A 22,196-nucleotide genomic window follows, 5' to 3' on the forward strand; every position below is an offset into this window, starting at 1 on the left:
TGAAAGGTGTTCTCCCTCATCAGTTTCATAGGAAAAAGACACAATGTATCTCAAAGCTTCAGAACGTCCCACCATGCCTTGTGTCTTCCCAACAGGGCCGAGCCCATCCTGCTCAGGATCAAGGAGGACAGAACGCGCATCATCTCACCGTCGTTTGACAACATCAAGTATGACACGTTTGAGATCGAGGAGTATCCACTGTCTGCTCAGGGCTTCGACTGGGAGCTGTGGTGTCGCTACCTGAATCCACCCAAAACCTGGTGGACCCAGCACAACACCACCGCCCCTATCAGGTTGCTGTCAGCTAAGACTTTAACAATCAACTGTTATCTTCTGCTATTTCACTGGCACTGTTTCTGTTGGCATTGAGAAATCCACATGTTGTTCAGTCTTTGATTTTGATAACAGAACAATGTAAGAACTATGTGTGTGAACCTGTTGCATCAGTTTGATGTAGATGAAAGCTCTTTGTTTTTAGACAGCCGTTACTTAGTAACATGATACAGAAAATCATGCTTATTCTTGACAGAAAAAAAGGAATAGGCCAACAACCTTGTAGGTTTATTATTGAAAACAAATGTTTATCATGAAATCAAATGTGCATAATCTTCAGCTGAGCACTTAGTGTTACAAATAAATTAGCAAGTACTAGGAAGTAGTTCACAGAACTAAAGTGCATAAATGACTGTTTCTCTCTCTTTTGCCATCTTTGTACCAGGAGCCCAGCTCTAATTGGCTGTTTTGTGGTGGACAGGAAGTACTTTGAGAAGATTGGTCTATTGGATGAGGGAATGGAGGTCTATGGTGGAGAGAATGTGGAGCTTGGCATCAGGGTGAGTGGAGTCCAAATTATAATCAGCTCAATAATATGTTTAAATAGGGCCAAATCCTAACTTGAGATCGGTCCCCCATTGACATCAATGAGTAATTTACACAAAAGTCTCAGTTACGTACATGCCCAGATTTCAAGTTAGGATTTGAGGACTCTTAAACTCATTAGTGTGTGTAATAATCCACTGCTGCACTACTGTCTGTTGCTGGCAGATACAACCAGTCAGCTCAGCACTCCTCCAGATGGGCCATGGGAGGAGCTGCAGTGTGTCAGGAACCCCCACCTTCCCCCATGGTGTGCTGAAACTCGACCAGCTCAGCGACTTGCACACTTGCATATAGCCAAAGATCTGAAAGTATATCAAAAAAACACTTAGACGAACCCTAATTACTATGGGACATGCATGCACACTGCACATAGAATAGAACGGGCTTGCAGGCTCAAACCTGGCAATTTGATTGGTAAACTCATGCGGACACTCGCAATGGCTGCCTGGTAGTGTGATACAACAATTTCCATGGTTATTTGGAATGTTCTATTACTGATGCTGGATTGCCATGGTAATGTAGAATGTTTATTCCAGTGGAGGCTGGTGGGAGGAGATGTAGGAGGGCGGGCTCATTGTACTGGCTGGAATGGAATAAATGGAACGGTATCAAACACATCACATATATGGAAACCACGTTTGACTCTGTTCCATGTATTCCATTCCAGCCATTACAATGAGCCCGTCCTCCTATAGCTCCTTCCACCACCTTCCACTGGTTTATTTAAATGATGCTAACTGAAGGGGCTCATGCAAAGGAATGTAGTTTTTCTAATGTCAGTTGAGTTGACTCAACAAATCACAGCACAGATTGAATGGTACACTTCCTGCTTTTACTTCCTGGCATGGGCACCCTCAAAATGGCTGCCAGTCCACCCATTATTCCATCATTGACTTGAATGGGGAATCCTGTTATATTCATTCTATTTCTATGGTGGGTCCTGTGTGGATATTTGTGCATCCTTTCCCTTGCAGCTTTGTGGTGCTGCAGTATCAGGAGGGAAGGGAACAGCCAATTCTTTGGTAGGAGTAAATCCCGTCCTTCACTCTGAAGACCGGGTGTTATAATAATTGGTCAGAGCAGCTGTGGTTCCAGCTGTCACTCCCTAGACTGCATCTTACAGTAGCTTCTCTAAATGGCTAACTTCATCCTTCTGAAGGGAGAAATGTGCTCTCTAGCAACTGTATTGCTTTATGGATCTGGCAAGTGGAGGTTGATGTTTATTGGGATGGGTCTGGTCCTGGAGGCAGAACCGAGCGATTTTAGATGGGCCAGTTGCAAATTCTAAATTGTCTGTATTGTAAAAATATATGTAAACAAAAAATTGCTTTTTGGTCTTAATTTAAGGTTAGGCATTCGGTTTAGCAGTGTGGTTAGGGTTAGGTTTAAAATCACATTTTATGACTTTGTGGTTGTGCCAGCTAGTGACCATTCTGCAGAGCTGCCTCCAGAACAAGATTCAGGACAAAAAACTCTAACCTGCTGGCTAAATGGGAAATTCTTATTGTGTGGAAATATGGCAAAAGTTCAAGGACTGTCCATACACTACATGGTCAAAAGTATGTGGATATCCCTTCAAATTAGTGGATTAGGCTGACCGGCGTATAAAATCGAGCACAGCCATGCAATCTCCAGACAAACATTGGCAGTAGAATGGCCCGTACTGAAGAGCTCAGTGACTTTCAACCTGGCACTGTCATAGGATGCCACCTTTCCAACAAAGTCAGTTCATCACATATCTGCCCTGGTCAAATGTAAGTGCTGTTATTGTGACGTGGAAACGTCTAAGAGCAGCAATGTCTCAGCTGCGAAGTGGTAGACCGTTATGGTCTATGATAGACGCTCACAGAATGGGACCACCGAGTGCTGAAAATCATCTGTCCTCGGTTGTAACACTCACTACCATTCCAAACTGCCTCTGGAACAGAGCACCTGAGTGGAGTTGAGCCGTTGGAAATCCCACTCATCGGTCATCGCTCCATGTACTTTCATACTGTGCTGCTAAAAACTGCTCCGTGCTCACATGAAAAACAACTGCCGCTTCAAATTCGCTCCATTCATTCAAATCACAATTTAACCAACACCCATCTATTTTTGTGACTACCTGGACCTACCAATTGTTTTTTAAGTATTGAAACCAAACCATATGGATTTGAATGAAAAGTATTTGAATAAACATGAAAAGGTGAATGTAAGAAGCGAACATAATTTCAAATAGGCTACATGTCATATAAAACAGCATATAAAAAGTCTAAATAGGTCAGGAGCCAGACAGGGAGCCTAAGAAGGAAAGAAAATTAATTATTTAGGTGATATTATATAAATTATTTGAAGGCTATAGCCTACAAAAAGATGCATTGTGAAGCATTTGTGAGTGCAACACAATAGGCTGGTGTGGACATAAAGCGCTCAGTATTTAAACAACATTTAGTTGTATTAAATCTTTATAGTCTATAAATTGCGCATATAGGCTGTGACTTACTTAGAATTAAATACACATTAAACAAAAAATTACTTGGTGCCTTTTTAAAATTATTTTTTGAATAAATCTTTAGAAACACGAGTCTGGCCAGTCTGTGGCTTCTGGCTCATGTGATGGTGCCTGGAGAGCAGGCCAGAAGTGGATAATATCCTCTCCACGCTTGCAAAGCCACTGGGGATGATAAACACCCTTTTGGCCACTCTTGCCAGTTTTTTGTATTTCATTTTTTATATATAGCTAGGCCTGAAGGTTTTTAGGCAAAATAACCCAATCAAAACGGAATGCTCTTTGAATGTGGGAATATGCCAGGCCTATTGGGCTAAAATCAATTATGGCCCATTGTATAGATAATTGTACGAAAATGAACGAAACGTTTAAGAGATCAGATTTTTTGTTTATAATACTTTGCTACAATGACACACTTAGTTAATGACCCACCTTGTTCCTTTCTTTTAGCATGCTTTTGGGATATGATTATTTTCAGATTCCACAATGCTTCTTTAGTTGTGGACAACACACTCCCTCTCTTACTCTTGGACCTCATCTTTATAAGTCCCCTTGATTTAGCACCTGTGTGTTTAATCAGTTTCTTTATGAAAATATTTAGCGAACTCTGACAGTAGCTAAATCAGGGGGCTATAGCAGCACACAGGTATACTACAAATGCATGCTGGGGCAGGATGCCCTGAGCTCGTGAAGTGAGTGCTACTGAAGAGAAATTGGAGCGGGCGAGAAGGCCGATGCTCCAGCCTTTGAATCTCGCTCCAGTCAAATTGGGCACGCTCCTTGCTCCGCTCCAGATCCGTTCTGCTCACATATTCTGCTCTCGAAGTAACGTCAGCACAATAACTGTTCGTTGGGAGCTTCATGAAATGGGTTTCCATGGCCGAGCAGCCGCCCGCAACCTAAGATCACTATGCGCAATGCCAAGTGTCGGCTGGAGTGGTGTAAAGCTTGCCACCATTGGACTCTGGAGCAGTAGAAATGCGTTCTCTGGAGTGATGAATCACGCTTCACCATCTGGCAGTCCGACAGACTAATCTAGGTTTGAAGGATGTCAGGAGAACACTACCTGCCCGAATGCATAATGCCAACTGTAAAGTTTGGTGGAGGATAAATAATGGTCTGGGCCTGTTTTTCATGTTTCGGACTAGGCCCCTTAGTTCCAGTGAAGGGAAATCTTAACACTACAGCATACAATGACTTTCTAGACAATTCTGTGCTTCGAACTTTGTGGCAACAGTTTGGGGAAGGCCCTTTCATGTTTCAGCATGACAATTCCCCCGTGCACAAAGTGAGGTCCATACAGAAATGGTTTGTTGAGATTGGTGTGGAAGAACTTGACTGGCCTGCACAGAGCCCTGACATCAACCCCATCGAACACCTTTAGGATGAATCGGAACGCCGACTGCGAGCCTAATCGCCCGATATCAGTGGCCGACCTCACTAATGCTATTGTGGCTGAATGAAGGCAAGTCTCTGCAGCAATGTTCCAACATCTTGTGGAAAGACTTCCCAGAAGAGTGGAGGCTGTTTATAGTAGCAAAGGGGGACCAACTCCATATTAATGCCCATGATTTCGGAATGAGATGTTCGACGAGCAGGTGTCCACATACTTTTAGCCATGTAGTGTATAACCCTATTGAGACAGATGTTGGTATAAAGATCCATTGAATCTGTGGAGAATCACGATTATCAGGGTGCTGGAGTTTAATTTTAGTACAGTACAGAAAAAGCATAGCCTGTCCTAACAGGCTATGTGTGCGAGTGCATATGTAATCCCCTCTATCTTTGCAGATAACAGAAACTCAAGTCATGGATAATCAGTGTTGTTGTCAATGTAAATGAGGCATTTTGTTAACGGAATCCGGAATTACACTTCTTTCCACAGGGCATAACATCTCCCGTAGTGAATAGTTCTATTTAGGCCTGCCAAAACAAGGGGAATCATCAGTAATGGGATTTGTCTGTTTTTCTACCAATGCTTCCTCCCTGGTTCCCCATAACCACATGTTATGCTTTAATAAAGACTTTATTTATAGGTCTATCATCATTATGTCTGTTTTCCCACTGTATATTTACTGCTGATTTTTCCCATTAGATTACTTTAGAATCTTATCTCAGCAGGCAGTCATTTTCTGAATAAATTGCGATTTACAACTCATTTGTTAGCCCCCATCAGATTCTCAATTAGAAAACTTTTCCTTTGAGTTCCTGACCAAGTTGTGTGTTTAGTTTATGGCAATGAACATGTGGGTGAAACAATTCAGCACTCATAATAACTGAAAATTTCTAGTCCTGGACACTTCCTTATACCTTCCTCACCCACGTACAGCCAGGTGTAATGTTGTCTGGCGATACAGTTGTCTCCAGTCCAAAATAGTAGGCACATGCTCCGTATAATCCCCATGAGAAGGATTTTCCTCTGAGAGAAAGTAAAGGAAGAGCTCTTGGGGCTCTACCCAGCAGGAGTATATTGGAGGATAAAAGAAGACTCTCGCACACTCTATCTCTCACTCTCTTTGACTTTCTCTCTCTCATACACACAGGGTGATATGCTACATTATATGCTAAATAATACCTCCTCATAACCCTTTACAGTAAGTCCCTTTACAAAATATGGTGATTCGTAAAAGCTGTTTGGAGACGTGGTAGCTCTACAGTAGTCCAAAAGTTTGTGTGAGATGTGGCAGACAGTCTTTATATGACAGATAATTTACTGACGCTGACTTCCTTACATCTAACCCTGTGTTCACTACTGAGCTCTGTACACTTCCAAGGCTATACTCAACTTCCTACCTCTTTTGAAATATGTTATTTGGCCTTTTTTCTGTATGTAACTCCAGGTATGGCAATGTGGGGGCAGTGTGGAGGTTTTGCCCTGTTCTCGGATAGCGCATATCGAGCGTGCTCACAAGCCCTACACTCAAGACCTGACTGCTCATGTGCGGCGGAATGCACTTAGGGTGGCCGAGGTGTGGATGGACGAATACAAGAACCATGTTTACATGGCCTGGAACGTTCCCCCACAGGTAAAGACCACAGCCTCCTTATATTGTGGGTCATTATCTAACCCTCCTGACCATGTGACCTGAGCAGAAAATAATCCAGGCCCTAGTCAATTCAGTCTAAACTTGGATTCCATAAATGTTTTATTTAATGATAGGTTATGACATGTGGGTATCCATCACAGGAAGCTCGTGAGGGGAGGCTGGCTCATGATAATGGCTGGAATGGAGTGAATAGAACGGTATCAAACACCTGTTTGATACTGTTCCATTTATCTGTTCCAGTCATTACTATGAACCGTCCTCCCCAATTAAGCTGCCACCACCCACCTGTGGTATCCATGTGTTGGTGTGTCTATTTCTAGAACTCAGGGATTGACATAGGGGACCTCTCGGAGAGGAAGGCTTTGAGAAACAGACTGCAGTGTAAATCTTTCAGCTGGTTCTTGGCCAACATCTACTCTGAGATGAGAACCTACAGTGACACAGTTGCCTATGGAGTGGTGAGTATGTTATGATATCTGTACGTCTCAGCCTTCTCTTTGTTTCTTTTCCAAAATAGCACAAGATGGCTGTACCCTACATGTGCAGCGTATCACCTCGTATGACAATGTCACTCATCATAGAAAGTCATGCTATATTGTGCTGGTAATGTGAGGTAAGAACGTGCATGAGTTGTTTCACGAAAAGAGTGCCTTTTGTGTCCCTTTGATATTTTAAGTAGAAATTGGGCACCAATACTGAATTTTAAAGCCTGTTAAATGAAGTGCCCTTTTTAATATAGACCACATGGAGAATTCAATAAATCAGATTTTTTTATTTTTATGAAACGGCTTGCTAAAGTGCCGAAATTCAGCAACACTGTGTCACTTCTAGGGAGATTTCAACCCACTTAACCCCAAAATGTCTCCAAGTTTCACCATCATTGTAAAGCCCTAGTTATTTTGTTCCTTTGACAAAGTCATTTCTGGAGATTATTATTTATTTCATGTGATTAGTGCTTAATCTACGTCTGTCCCTCGTTTTAAGGTCAACCCTGTTACTAGAACTGAACTCTCTTTTTAATATGGTGAAACTTCTTTTTTAAATACTTTTTTCAAAAGAAACTTTGAACATCTAATAGTCAAATCATAGTGTAGAAGGAGGTAAGCTGGTTATACTCTTGGCCATATTCGAGTGTGTTTTGTGGTGGAAAACTGAGCGGGTCGAGCATATAACACGTCAACCCTGTATCCCATAGATAGACAGGCTAGAAATGTATTAGCAATTGAAAAAAGATTGTTCACTTGCATTCAATTGCCACTCCCTGTTCCACAAAACAAGCTTTCATTCCCCCTGTCTCGAGGGGATTTGTAGCTGATTTAAGATGAAATCGTCAACCCTGTTACTTTATTTGTCACTTAATAGGCCCTTACTGTAGTAATTTTTTGTATTTTAAACTCTTGATGGGAAAACGTGTTTTTTTCATGAAGTCGAACATGTCCTTTTCATGACAGAATGTTAAAATTAGGTGAAATCTAAAGTTTTTTGGACAAATTTACACTTCTCAAAAGGCACCGAATTGGTGGAACAACCCACATACTGTTCATGCTGAAACAGTCTTTTGAAATATCTTAGCAAGAACATTACTGTCATAGGAGTACATTTCAAGCCACAGCTTGAGGACATACCTCCACTGAAGCAATGAAAGGTTGAAGGTCAGTTGTATTTAAACATGAGTAATAAAACAGTCCAAAAATAACTTGACGAACCCTCTAGTGCTTTGCTTGGTTGTTTGATGAGCACATCACAACTGTGTTAGAAATTTTTGATGTGGGATCATGACACTACTCAGCATGTGTGGGAGTCAAGCTGTGAATATGATTATGAAGGCATTGCTATCAAAATAACTTCTTGAAACACATTTGAAGAATACATATTTGACCAATGATCTTTAAGCTGAACTGAATATTAGTGCATTGTTGAGAGTGATATTATCATAACAATAACATGTATTACACAATATCATATTAAAAAGTGCGATTGTTATTTATTTTTGTAGATGTAGCTCTAAAATGTGACTCAATTTGTTGTCAAACAGATTCCGCAGGACTAATGGCATCCCCTTTATTTAGTTGCAAAACATATTTCTTCCCTTGTTGATGTGAGGATAATGAAAAACAATTGTTTCAACTATTGTGTTATCTCTGTATTTAGCCTAAAGTGCTTCCATTTGTCAAACTCTTCGTTCCACAGACCACTGTGTGCTGTGTCATTCTATCATTAACAGACTAATTAACCGTTGTCGTTGGCCAGACAGAAGGCACAGCTTAAGTGCTTTTCCGAAACAGATTGTCCGTTATCGCATGGAGAGCGATAACTTCTGCATCCTTAATCCGTCTCCATCCCTGCCTCATGGTTATGTGGTTGAAACAGCCTTGGTTTTCCTCCTCTGTCTCCTCCAGTTGAAGAACGCTCTGAGGAGTGACCTGTGTCTAGACCAGGGGCCTGACTCGGACAACATCCCCATCCTGTACATCTGTCATGGGATGACGCCACAGGTGAGTGCCCTCTGACCCCTCCATCTGTAAGGTCACTACCAATTTTGTCCTGGTCCTAACGTATATGCCACAGCAATTACTGAATTACTAGGTCTTTCCCCCACTTAAAATAAGATCCTTGCTCTAACTATGACTCAGGCTATTCATCCTTATTTCCTTGTCTGTTGTTCAATATAAAAGCTTTTGGAAAAGGTATTAATGTTTCTAAATGCCTAGTGCTTTTATACTACTTGTCCCTTTTTACTACTTTGTAATGTGCTGGATTTTACAGCAAAAAATAACAATTTTGTTTGTCCGTCTACATATTCACATTGAATAATTTATAATTGCAACAAGACAGTCTAGTACTGCATCTCTGTTGTCAGAAGTCAATATAATCGATTGGTGCCTGAAATGTTAATCCTATGGCTTCTCTCTGGGTCATACCCAGCTACTGGATCTCTCCGAACTGCTGCGTGAACACTTTTCTCTCTCACTGTCACAATAAATGTTCATTTTATCCCTGAGACATTTAGCTCATGTAAGAAAATGTACTTATTATGCATAACTTTTTATACATTTTTGCTGAAACCCAAGATATGAGATTATCAATTGTTAAGCTGCTGGGTCCAAAGTGCAGTTTAGTTCTAGACAGTAACTCTACAGGATTTACTGTAGAATACAAACTGAGATAAGATAATGTTTTACATTGGGTATGCAGGCTGAAGCCAAGCCAAATAGCAGTACATGTCCTCTGCATCTGTACTACGATGGAGTGTGTAGGCCTATACAAACTCTATCAGAGTATTATCTGGGTATGGAGGGGAATGGTGGTGAATGTCAGGGACCAGGAACTAATTAGATAGTGATGGCCTGTCTATTATTGAGGAGGTAGAAGGGTGTTTCTTGTGGGAACAGATGGGCTGCCATGCCACCAGGAGATTCTCCCCTCTCAGCAGGGATCCTCATTTGTACATCTCCCAGTGTTCCTCATTAGAACTGGTGTTACCTAGGAGACCAGACCCTCTAGACTGTATGGAGATGAAGCTCCAACTGGCACTGAACGTGTGTTTGTGTGTGTGTGGAGCAGTGGCGTGAAGTACTGACACCCAAAAGTACTTGTTACATTGGAATGCTTAGCAGGACAGGAAAATGGTCCAATTCACGTACTTATCAAGAGAACACGTGGTCATCCCTACTGCCTCTGATCTGGTGGACTCACTACACAAATGCATCATTTGTAAATTATGTCTGAGTGTTGAAGTCTGCCCCTGGCTATCTGTACATTTTAAAAACAAGAAAATTTACTTTCACTTTTACTTAAGTATCTATACTTTAACTAAAGTATGACAATTGGGTACTTTTTCCACCACTGGTGAGAACACTTTAGGGATCCATATTGCTTATCAAAGGATCTTATCAAAGAGCACTCTACATGTTACTGCAGAGAGCGGAAGGGATACCTTAGTACAGGAAAAAAGTGTATTAAATGGGTTATTCTATCTTTACTGGTTTGCTCTATACTGTAGTACCAAAGGTGGTTGTTTTCAGTCGTCTCAGTCATACCTGTTGAAAGTTATCATCATTATCTCTTATCACCTTAATAAACTTTTCAGGAAATATAAAAAAAAATACCATATTTTCCCATTAATGAACATACAATTATGAAATGTACAGAGTACATTGAGGGGAGTTAGTGGTTTTAATAAATGTAAAAAAATATTGAGTTACAAGGTTTTCATCAGACATCGACGATATGGTATCTATTATTTGTGTGAAATTTGTGTTTATAATGAAGTATGTAGGAGTTGGTTCTGATTACAGTAGAGACCGCATGTCTTCCTTGCCTAGCAAATGAACAGAAAGCGACTGCATCAGCAGGCGAAAGATAGAGGGTTTCAATTTGCTATGAAGTCCTTGCAGAGCTCATTGAAGAGGGATTAATAAATGTTGGCTGTGTTATGTACAAATCCTCATCGGGATGAAGGCTCTTCTCGCAATGAGTACGTCGGTGGTTCAGACACACTCTCTTTCTATTCCTCGTTCAGAGAGCTTTGTTCCACACGGCTCAGTTTAAAAACGTAGAAATATTTTTCATTAATCTTTAAAGTGATACTTCAGGATTTAGCATTAGCACAATGACTGGAAGTCTATGGGTGTAGCATGCTAGGATATACCCGTAGACTTCCAGTCATTGCGCTAAAGCTAGTTAGCATTGGCTCACAAAACTACCTCTAACTTCCTTCATACTGGACACAGATACATGAAAACGCTATTCACGAGTTAATTTGACTCTGGGGAAATGTATTTCTTAGTGATCCCCATTTAGCTGTTGCAAAGGCAGCAGCTACGCTTCCTGGGGTCCAATCACATTAAGGTACTTACATTACATAGAAAACAAAAGAGAAAACAAAAGATAAAACAGTACATCATAACATTATTACACCTCTACATATCTACAATACAAAATGTATAATACCACCATTCAACAATATTACAATGTACGTGTGTGTGTGCTAGCTCTTGTGTGCGTATGCATGTGTCTGTACCTTTGTGTGTGTCTCACAGTCCCCGCTGTTCCATAAGGTGTATTTTTACCAGATTTCTTTTGTATACGATTTTACTGCTTGCATCAGTTACCTGATGTGGAATAGAGTTCCATTTAGTCATGGCTCTATGTAGTACTGTGCTCCTCCCATAGTCTGTTCTGAACTTGGGGATTGTTAAGAGACCTCTGGTGGCATGTCTTGTGGGGTATACATGGGTGTCCAAGCTGTGTGCTAGTCGTTTAAACAGACAGCTCGGTGTATTCAGCTTGTCAACACTTCTTACAAAAACAAGTAGTGATGAAGTCAATCTCTCTTCCACTTTGAGCCATGAGAGATTGAAAGACTGGACCTAAAATTCTGTATAAACGATCATACGAGGTTTTGCAATGATTCCTATGTCGAATATGTAAAAAATGTTGGTTGGTCAGATGTGTGTAATGAGGAACATCCTGATGCTGCACTTGAAGCATTTATGAAACTGCTTCTTCTGTTGACTGATAGGCATACGCGGATCAAGAAACTGACTGTTAGAACTGCCAAATCCCCATAGATAGATGATGAATTGAAAAACTGTATGGCTGAGAGGATGAGGCAAAGGGAATAGCAAATAGGTCTGACAACACAGCAGACTAGCAAACATACAGTCAATGAAAGAAATCACGTAACTAAACTAAACAAAGAAACTATACTATGGGACAAAGATAACTTATATAAAGAATGATAGTAAAAAAGCTCAGGAGTACTTTAAATGAAATTCTAGGCAAAAAAGCAAAGTCTGGCTCCATCCTTCATTGAGGCAGATGGCTTGTTCATAACAAAACCCTTTGATATTGCCAACTACTTTAATAACTTTTTTTGTTGACATGATTAGCAAACTTAAGCATGACATGCAAACATCATGCTGAGCGTTCATATTCATGTATAATGGACCAAATAATGAAAGACAATCACTTTGGTTTTGAGTACCACAAAGTTGGTGTGGAAGAGGTGATTATAAAAATGTTTTGCAATCCATAAACAAGGACAAACCACCTGGTATCGACAACCTGGATGGTAAATTGATGAGTCTGGTAGAGGAATAAATTGTGCCACATCTTCAATTTAAGCCTGGAAGACCATGTGCCCTTCATACATGGAGGGAGGCAAAGGTCATTCCGCTGCCCAAGAAAAGCAGAGTACCCTTTAATGGTTCAAACAGCCGAACAATCATCCTGTTACAAGTGCTTAGCAAAAAAATTTTTTTAAATGGTGTTTGATGAAATGCAAAGTTATTTAACAGAAAACAAATTAACAGACCTTCAGCATGCTTATAAGGAAGGGCACTCAACATGGGGCGGCAGGTAGCCTAGTGGTTAGAGCGTTGGACTAGTAACTGAAAAATTGCAAGATCGAATCCCTGAGCTGACAAAGTAAAAATCTGTCGTTCTGACCCTGAACATGGCAGTTAACCCTCTGTTCCTAGGCCATCATTGAAAATAAGAATTTGTTTTTAACTGGCCTGCACTGACACAAATGACTGATGATTGGCTGAAAGAAATTGATAGTAGGAAGATTGTGGGAGCTGTTCTGTTAGACTTCAGTTCTGCTTTTGATGTCCTTGATCATAACCTATTGCTGAAAACTTCAGTTATGTATTTGCATCATCTGCCATACTATGGATTTAGAGTTACCTATCTAATAGAACAGAGGGTTTTCATTAATGGAAGCCTATCATGCAAATTAAGTTGTGTGGTGTACAGCAGGGCAGCTGGCTAAGGCCATTATTGTTTTCTGTTTTTACTAATGACCTTCCACCGACCTTGAATAAAGCCTATGTGTCTGTGTAAGGTGGCGATTGAGCAAGTTGAGGAGACTAAACTGCTGGGTGTAACCCTAGATAGCAAGCTGTCATGGTGAAAACATATACACTTAATGGTTGCTAAAATGGGAAAAGGTATTTTCGTGATAGGGCGTTGCTCTGCCTTCTTGACATCTCATTCGACCAGACAGGTCCTACAGACCCTAGTTTTGTTGCACCTGGACTACTGTTCAGCTGTGTGGTCATGTGCGAGAAAGAGGGACATAGGTAAATTGCAGTTGGTCCAGAACAAAGCAGCACATATCACACATGTACAGTGGGGAGAACAAGTATTTGATACACTGCCGATTTTGCAGGTTTTCCTACTTACAAAGCATGTAGAGGTCTGTAATTTTTATCATAGGTACACTTCAACTGTGAGAGACGGAATCTAAAACAAAAATCCAGAAAATCACATTGTATGATTTTTAAGTAATTAATTAGCATTTTATTGCATGACATAAGTATTTGATCACCTACCAACCAGTAAGAATTCCGGCTCTCACAGACCTGTTAGTTTTTCTTTAAGAAGCCCTCCTGTTCTCCACTCATTACCTGTATTAACTGCACCTGTTTGAACTCATTACCTGTATAAAAGACACCTGTCCACACACTCAATCAAACAGACTCCAACCTCTCCACAATGGCCAAGACCAGAGAGCTGTGTAAGGACATCAGGGATAAAATTGTAGACCTGCACAAGGTTGGGATGGGCTACAGGACAATAGGCAAGCAGCTTGGTGAGAAGGCAACAACTGTTGGCGCAATTATTAGAAAATGGAAGAAGTTCAAGATGACGGTCAATCACCCTCGGTCTGGGGCTCCATGCAAGATCTCACCTCGTGGGGCATCAATGATCATGAGGAAGGTGAGGGATCAGCCCAGAACTACACGGCAGGACCTGGTCAATGACCTGAAGAGAGCTGGGACCACAGTCTCAAAGAAAACCATTAGTAACACACTACGCCGTCATGGATTAAAATCCTGCAGCGCATGCAAGGTCCCCCTGCTCAAGCCAGCGTATGTCCAGGCCCGTCTGAAGTTTGCCAATGACCATCTGGATGATCCAGAGGAGGAATGGGAGAAGGTCATGTGATCTGATGAGACAAAAATAGAGCTTTTTGGTCTAAACTCCACTCGCCGTGTTTGGAGGAAGAAGACGGATGAGTACAACCCCAAGAACACCATCCCAACCGTGAAGCATGGAGGTGGAAACATCATTCTTTGGGGATGCTTTTCTGCAAAAGGGACAGGACGACTGCACCGTATTGAGGGGAGGATGGATGGGGCCATGTATCGCGAGATCTTGGCCAACAACCTCCTTCCCTCAGTAAGAGCATTGAAGATGGGTCGTGGCTGGGTCTTCCAGCATGACAACGACCCGAAACACACAGCCAGGGCAATTAAGGAGTGGCTCCGTAAGAAGCATCTCAAGGTCCTGGAGTGGCCTAGCCAGTCTCCAGACCTGAACCCAATAGAAAATCTTTGGAGGGAGCTGAAAGTCCGTATTGCCCAGCGACAGCCCCGAAACCTGAAGGATCTGGAGAAGGTCTGTATGGAGGAGTGGGCCAAAATCCCTGCTGCAGTGTGTGCAAACCTGGTCAAGAACTACAGGAAACGTATGATCTCTGTAATTGCAAACAAAGGTTTCTGTACCAAATATTAAGTTCTGCTTTTCTGATGTATCAAATACTTATGTCATGCAATAAAATGCTAATTAATTACTTAAAAATCATACAATGTGATTTTCTGGATTTTTTTTTTTTCCCGTCTCTCACAGTTGAAGTGTACCTATGATAAAAATTACAGACCTCTACATGCTTTGTAAGTAGGAAAACCTGCAAAATCGGCAGTGTATCAAATACTTGTTCTCCCCACTGTATGTACATGGTGGGCAGTGTCAGTAACATGCATGTCAATCTATCCTGGCTCAAAGTTGAGGAGAGTTGAGTTGAGTCTTTGTGTGAGGTGTTGAGGGTACCGAACTGTCTGTTCAAGCATTTGGCACACAGTTCGAACACTCTTTGGTACAACACAAGACATGCAACCAGAGGTCTCTTCACAGTCCCCAGGTCCAGAACAGAAGCTGGGAAACGCACAGTATTAAATGGAGCCATGACTACATGTTAGATATTGCTGCACTGTCGGAACTAGAAGCACAAGAATTTCGCTACACTCGCAATAACATCTGCTAACCATGTGCATGTGACCAATACAATTTGATTTTATTTGACTATATGGAACTCTCTGCCACCCCAGGTAATTCAAGCTAGCAATAAAATAAAATGTTTCATGTGGACCCCAGGAAGAGTAGCTGCTGCAGAGGCTATTGGGGATCCTAATAAATACCAAAGTGGAACAACTATTTGTAATGGAAAAATGTCCATTTAATGCATGTATTCTTGTTACGAATTCCCTTCTTATATTTGCTGTTTTGACAATGTTTTTTTAAGGTGTGTAAACACTTCAAGCTGTGTCTTTATTGCAATACATACAATTAGGACCTGTCAAAGGACCTGGCAGGTAATGAAGGACAGAGTCCTCTCTTCACAGGGATTGAGACTAATGAGATTCTGTCACCAGCTCTGAATGGAGAGGCAACACCATTAAGAGTTCAGTTGGAATGGAATGTCAATCAATAGACACACTCATGTTTAATAACCACTATTATCACTGTGTCCCCCGTCTGCTGAACTCTTTCAGGGTACAGGATCACAGCTTAAAGGCTCACTATTGCTTTACGTTTGGATAATTGATTTTTTAAATATCTTGTTTGCGAAAGACAAACATCATTCCACCCAATTACCTCCCTGATGCTTGCATTCAGTGCCTCCAGTCAGATGCATGGCATTTCTGTTCCTTGTTACTAATCGTTCTGTTTGCTTGACACTCATCTGGTACTTCTCTAGAACGTGTACTACACGAACACGCAGCAGCTACACCTGGGGGTCCTGAGCCCCACCATCGACGACGATGACAACAAGTGCCTGGTGGATGTGAACAGTCGGCCGCGGCTCCTGGAGTGCAGCTACGCCACAGCCAAGCGCATGAAACTCGCCTGGCAGTTTACTCAGGTAAAGGCTACTCCTGTCTTCTCTCATGAGAATGTAGATTCACTGTACAGTAGTTCAGATGGGTAATGAGTTAGTCACAAACAAAGTCACATGTGGTAGATGAACCAGGCTAATAAGGCACTGCACTGGGCTGTTGATCATTTGAAGAAGAGGAGCAGATGTGAAGATCTGTGGTCCCGTGTGGCTCAGTTGGTAGAGCATGGCGCTTGCAACGCCAGGGTTGTGGGTTCATTCCCCACGGGGGGACCAGGATGAATATGTATGAACTTTCCAATTTGTAAGTCGCTCTGGATAAGAGCGTCTGCTAAATGACTTAAATGTAAATGTAAGAGTGGTTCTGTTAGTGGGTTGAGAGTGTGGTTCACCAGCCCGCACTCAAGTGGCCTTGTTTCACATTACGGAGTGTCACAAAAAAAGCATCCGCACCATATGAAAAGCCATAGTGGAACATTGGACCCTGTCTCATTAAACACGTTAGATCCTCTCCGTGGAGAACAATGAACATCGCCTAATGATTTTGCGTCTTCTCCACTGCAGACGATGGCATTAAATCTCACCCTAATTGGGCCTAATGTCACCCTGCTGTCAAAAAATTACATGTGAAACGTACTTCTTTGTCCTTTTTATATTTTTGAGAGCATCACCATTAGGTGTTCCTCAAGGTTCAAATAAGGGCTTCTTCATTTTTAATAGTTGAAAAGGAAAGTTTAGTCAAAGACTCTGAAATGAAGAACGAGTGATGGTGGAATTAAAATCTGGATAAATGGGTGTGTCATTAAACTTCAAATTTAGAAATCTTAAGTAATAGTTACTGAAGAATGGAAAGTGGTTGGTTAGTATTCAACCTATCATTCCATGAAATACCTATGTCACCGTAGTGGACTACCATTCTAAAGTAATTACAGTCGGTGGCTGTTTGATCAAAAGCTGTGGGGCTGCCTCTTGGGAGGGCACAAGGACTCCTGCTTTAAAATCCAGCAGAAACTTTAGCTGTGTTTGAAGCCAGAGGTCCTTTCTGCCTCCATGTGAAGAGGGGAGGTGAAGAGAGAGAGAGGGGAGGTCTCTGAAGCGGCCAATAAGGGGCTTTGAATTATTGATAAGTGATCTTTTGAAATATTGAACTCTGTTTGACCCTGAGGGAAGAGTTTAGGAGGGACAATGCAGTATAAATCTGAGATCCCACATCGATTTTTATAAGCTTCTTATTTTATTGGTAAATTTTTATTTGCCCCTTCACAGACACCACTTGAAATCCCCAATAAAAAGTGAATTACAGAAATGTTAAACACAATCACCTCTTGCAAATACTCATCACAGCGTATAACCAAGCCATGAAAAGTGCTTGCTGTAAACACATGCTTAATTCAGGAGAGAGGGTGGAGTGAATATTACCGGGAAGGTGCCCCTAGGGAGGTGGGACAGGCAGCAGAGAATATGTGAGCTGTTTTGTCAGGGTGAGCTAAACCAGGTCTCACATGCTAAATCAAACAAATCAAATTGTATTGGTCGCTTATGTTATTGCGGGTGTAGCGAAATGCTTGTGTTCCTAGCTCCAACAGTGCAGTAATACACAACTATAAAAACATCTAAAAGTAAAAGAATGGCATTAAGATGTATAGAAACATTAGGACGAGCAATGTGTGTGTGTGTGTATGCATACATACATACATACATACATACATACATGCATACATACATACATACATACATACATACATACATACATACATACATACATACATACATACATACATACATACAGTGAGGGGAAAAAAGTATTTGATCCCCTGCTGATTTTGTATGTTTGCCCACTGACGAAGAAATGATCAGTCTATAATTTTAATGGTAGGTTTATTTGAACAGTGAGAGACAGAATAACAACAAAAAAATCCAGAAAAACGCATGTCAAAAATGTTATAAATTGATTTGCATTTTAATGAGGGAAATATATACACACATATGTGTATATATACACATATATACATACACACATAAATATATACATATATATACACATATATACATACATACATACACACATAAATATATACATATATATACACATATATACATAGATACACACATAAATATATTAAGTCGATTAAGGCAATGCCTATGTGCTGGGTGTTTATCCTGTTCTTTCTGTATTGGCTAACAAAGTTAGACTTTTCAGTCTACCAGACTCTTTGCAGATTTGGGCTGTTTCTGGGAACAGGATAAACAGGGTAAACAAAATGACTTGCCGACCAACAGCAGAGCGCGTTGTGTTGCACTTAAAGTGTCTGTGAGGAAACCCTGATTTGTGGGTGAAAAATGGATGTAATAAATGCGGTACTAAATTGACTCAGTTACATTTTTTTTATAGTTAACTGTAATTAACGCATTAACTTTGACAGCCTTATCAGAAAAATACATAATTTACTACCACAGCTACTCCAGCCTCCGTCTACCCTACACAGACGGTTCAAAAAACAATGTTTTCAGAAGAATGTGTTGTTTTTATCTTCATATCAAATGCTCTCTGCTGAGAGCTCATACTGATTTATAATACTGCCATCTAAAGATGCAGTAAGTTTCCTATATTTTCCATTTGTGAACATTGGCTACCTACTGTGACAGAGCCAGTGCAAGGACAAATCCCACCTTCTATTGTACCTTAAAATAAATAGCTATTTCATGAAAAACAGTATGTAGACAGTATTGGTGCCTGTAATTTATGATTCTACTTTCAGACTAGCAGTAGATGGTACACAGTGTGACAATTCCAAGTTCATAGGCTCCCTGGTTCCTGAATCGGAGCGCAGGTCACATAGGCCTCACAACCTTCAAAGCCAGATGAATTTCAGTTTCTACTTAGGATAGCAAATCAATATTTGGGTTTGGCCCACTCAGGAGATTGAAGGAGAGTGTTGTATGGAGAGGAGAGCAGAGTTGGTTTGTTGCCAGAGGTAAAGTCCATCTCAGACCCTCTCCCCTGGGACCAAGGAAAGAGCACACTCCTGAGCACACTGTGGAGGAGCAAACACAGATCTTATGCACACAGAAAACGAATACCCACTCATGTGGAGGAGTTGACATGTGCAGGATAAACAGTCTCTGCAATAATTCATTCATATCAGAGTGAACAGATTAATTAGGAATCAAATTAAATTCATTATCTAAGGAATTTAGATTTAGGGCCTTCTGGTATTGGAGTTCAATAGTTAGTCTGGGCACAGCAGTCTGTAGCAGCATACATTACTAGCTGCACTGCTGAGATGAAAATCAAATGTAATTTGTTTCAGACATAACAGCAATATGCAATCATTGAACTGTTTTGCATTTGTTAACCATTATGTTTTGCAGATGACAGCGTTATCATCAATGTAATATTTATAGAAACCCTTCTAATAACACATTGAAAAAAGACAGTTAAAACATACAGTATACTATTAAAATGATCACAACAAAGCAATCTACTTTCAATGCTAAAATCTGCTTTATTTGGTATGCCAGTAAGGAACTTCAGCGGATCAGTCTTTTCTCATTCAAGTTGAAAGATAAAAATGAAACGCAACAGCCACAACATGGTGGGAACTCTGCTGTAAGGGATTACACCCAATCCCAATATATCCAATCCCCCCTCAATTTAGGCTAAAACCAACTTTCACCTGTGGGACCTCTGCCATGAGGTACACCTGAAAGACAATACAGCCTTTTTATGAGATGCCTACAGTGGCAACATGAGCCATGAAACGGACACCTGAATGATCTGCTCTCCATGTCCACGGCTCCTCGCTGTTTTGATGAGCCTGATGGCAGACAGCAGGTTTGGGGCTCACCATGACCAGCTTAGGGCTGGTGCTGCTCCGTAGCATGACCAGAGGCTGGTCCTGGGAGAAGTAGAGGAAATAAATCCTGCCCCTGACCAGCCAGAGACACACAGGGAACATGTTGTAGGAGCCAAGACATCTATCCAATAGTAATAATAATATGCATATATTAGCATCTGGGACAGAGTAGGAGGCAGTTCACTTTGGGCACGCTATTCATCCAAAGTAAAAATGCTGCGCCCTATCCCTAAAAAGTTAAAGTTAGTGCCTTCATCTTAAGATGGCCAGGTGGGACAACCACATATCAGTCATAGGAAGTACATTTTTACTCAATAAAGTATCTATCAGCAAAGTCAGCTAGTAAGGGGAAAAAGAGTCAAATCAAATCAAAGTTTATTTGTCACGTGCACTGAATACAACAGGTGTAGACCTTACAGTGAAATGCTTACTTACAGGCTCTAACCAATGGTGCGGGGAAAAAAGTATGTGTGTGTGTGTGTAGGTAAGTAAAGAAATAAAACAACAGTAAAAAGACATTTGAAAAAAGAGTAGCAAGGCTATATACAGACACCTGTTAGTCAGGCTTATTGAGGTAGTATGTACATGTAGGTATCGTTAAAGTGACTATGCATATATGATGAACAGAGAGTAGCAGAAGCGTAAAAAGAGGGGTTGGCGGGTGGTGGGGCACAATGCAGATAGCCCGGTTAGCCAATGTGCGGGAGCACACTGGTTGGTCGGGCCAATTTAGGTAGTATGTACATGAATGTATAGTTAAAGTGACTATGCATATAAGATAAACAGAGAGTAGTAGCAGCGTAAAAGAGGGGTTGGGGGGGCACACAATGCAAATAGTCCGGGTAACCATTTGGTTACCTGTTCAGGAGTCTTATGGATTAGGGGTAAAAACTGTTGAGAAGCCTTTTTGTTCTAGACTTGACACTCTGGTACCGCTTGCCATGCGGTAGTAGAGAGAACAGTCTATGACTGGGATGGCTGGGGTCTTTGACAATTTTTAGGGCCTTCCTCTGACACCTCCTTGTGTAGAGGTCCTGGATGGCAGGCAACTTTGCCCCAGTGATGTACTGGGCTGTACGCACTACCCTCTGAAGTGCCTTGCCGTACCAGGCAGTGATGCAACCGGTCAGGATGCTCTCGATGTTGCAGCTGTAGAACCTTTTGGCATGGGTCCTGAGATCCTCAAATCTTTTAAGTTTCCTGGGGGGGGAATAGGCTTTGTCGTGCCCTCTTCACGACTGCCTTGGTGTGTTTGGACCAATCTAGTTTGTTGTTGTTGTTGAAGTTCTCAACCTGCTCCACTACAGCCCCGTTGATGAGAATGGGGACGTGCTCGGTGCTCCTTTTCCTGTAGTCCACAATCATCTCCTTGGTCTTGGTTGCGTTGAGGGATAGGTTGTTATTCTGGCACCACCCGGCCAGGTCTCTGACCTCCTCCCTATAGGCTGGGTCGTCAGCAAACTTAATGATGGTGTTGGAGTCGTGCCTGGCCATGCAGTTGTGGGTGAACAGGGAGTACAGGAGGGGACTGAGCACGCACCCCTGGGGAGCTCCAGTGTTGAGGATCAGCGTGGCAGATGTGTTGCTACCTACTCTCACCACCTGGGGGCGGCCTGTCAGGAAGTCCAGGATCCAGTTGCAGAGGGAGGTGTTTAGTCCCAGGTTCCTTAGCTTAATGATGAGCTTTGAGGGTACTGTGGTGTTTGAGGGTACTGTGAGCTGTAGTCAATGAACAGCATTCTCACATAGGTGTTCCTTTTGTCCAGGTGGGAAAGGGCAGTGTGGAGTGCAATAGAGATGGCATCATCTGTGGATCTGTTTGGGTTGTATGCAAATTGGAGTGGGTCTAGGGTTTCTGGGATAATGGTGTAGATGTGAGCCATTACCAGCCTTTCAAAGCACTTCATGGTTACGGAATGTCATTTAGGCAGGTTGCCTTTGTGTTCTTGGGCACAGGGACTATGGTGGTCTGCCCGAGGCATGTTGGTATAACAGACTCAATCAGGGACATGTTGAAA

At 41.6% G+C, this 22,196-nt stretch overlaps 1 protein-coding gene across 1 annotated transcript in view; it reads left to right on the plus strand.

The window, feature by feature from the left end:
• The window catches only part of LOC120065863 (polypeptide N-acetylgalactosaminyltransferase 18-like), an 88,346-nt gene that overhangs the window by 52,917 nt on the left and 13,233 nt on the right, over positions 1 to 22,196 (plus strand). Inside the window, exons 6-11 of the mRNA XM_039016909.1 lie at positions 96 to 293; positions 719 to 833; positions 6,208 to 6,393; positions 6,735 to 6,872; positions 8,814 to 8,909; positions 16,184 to 16,348. Of these exons, the coding sequence (XP_038872837.1) occupies positions 96 to 293; positions 719 to 833; positions 6,208 to 6,393; positions 6,735 to 6,872; positions 8,814 to 8,909; positions 16,184 to 16,348 (898 nt within the window). The remainder of the gene's footprint in view (positions 1 to 95; positions 294 to 718; positions 834 to 6,207; positions 6,394 to 6,734; positions 6,873 to 8,813; positions 8,910 to 16,183; positions 16,349 to 22,196) is intronic.

This window comes from Salvelinus namaycush, chromosome 21 (genome assembly GCF_016432855.1).
Source record: "Salvelinus namaycush isolate Seneca chromosome 21, SaNama_1.0, whole genome shotgun sequence".
NCBI classification, from domain to species: domain Eukaryota; kingdom Metazoa; phylum Chordata; class Actinopteri; order Salmoniformes; family Salmonidae; genus Salvelinus; species Salvelinus namaycush.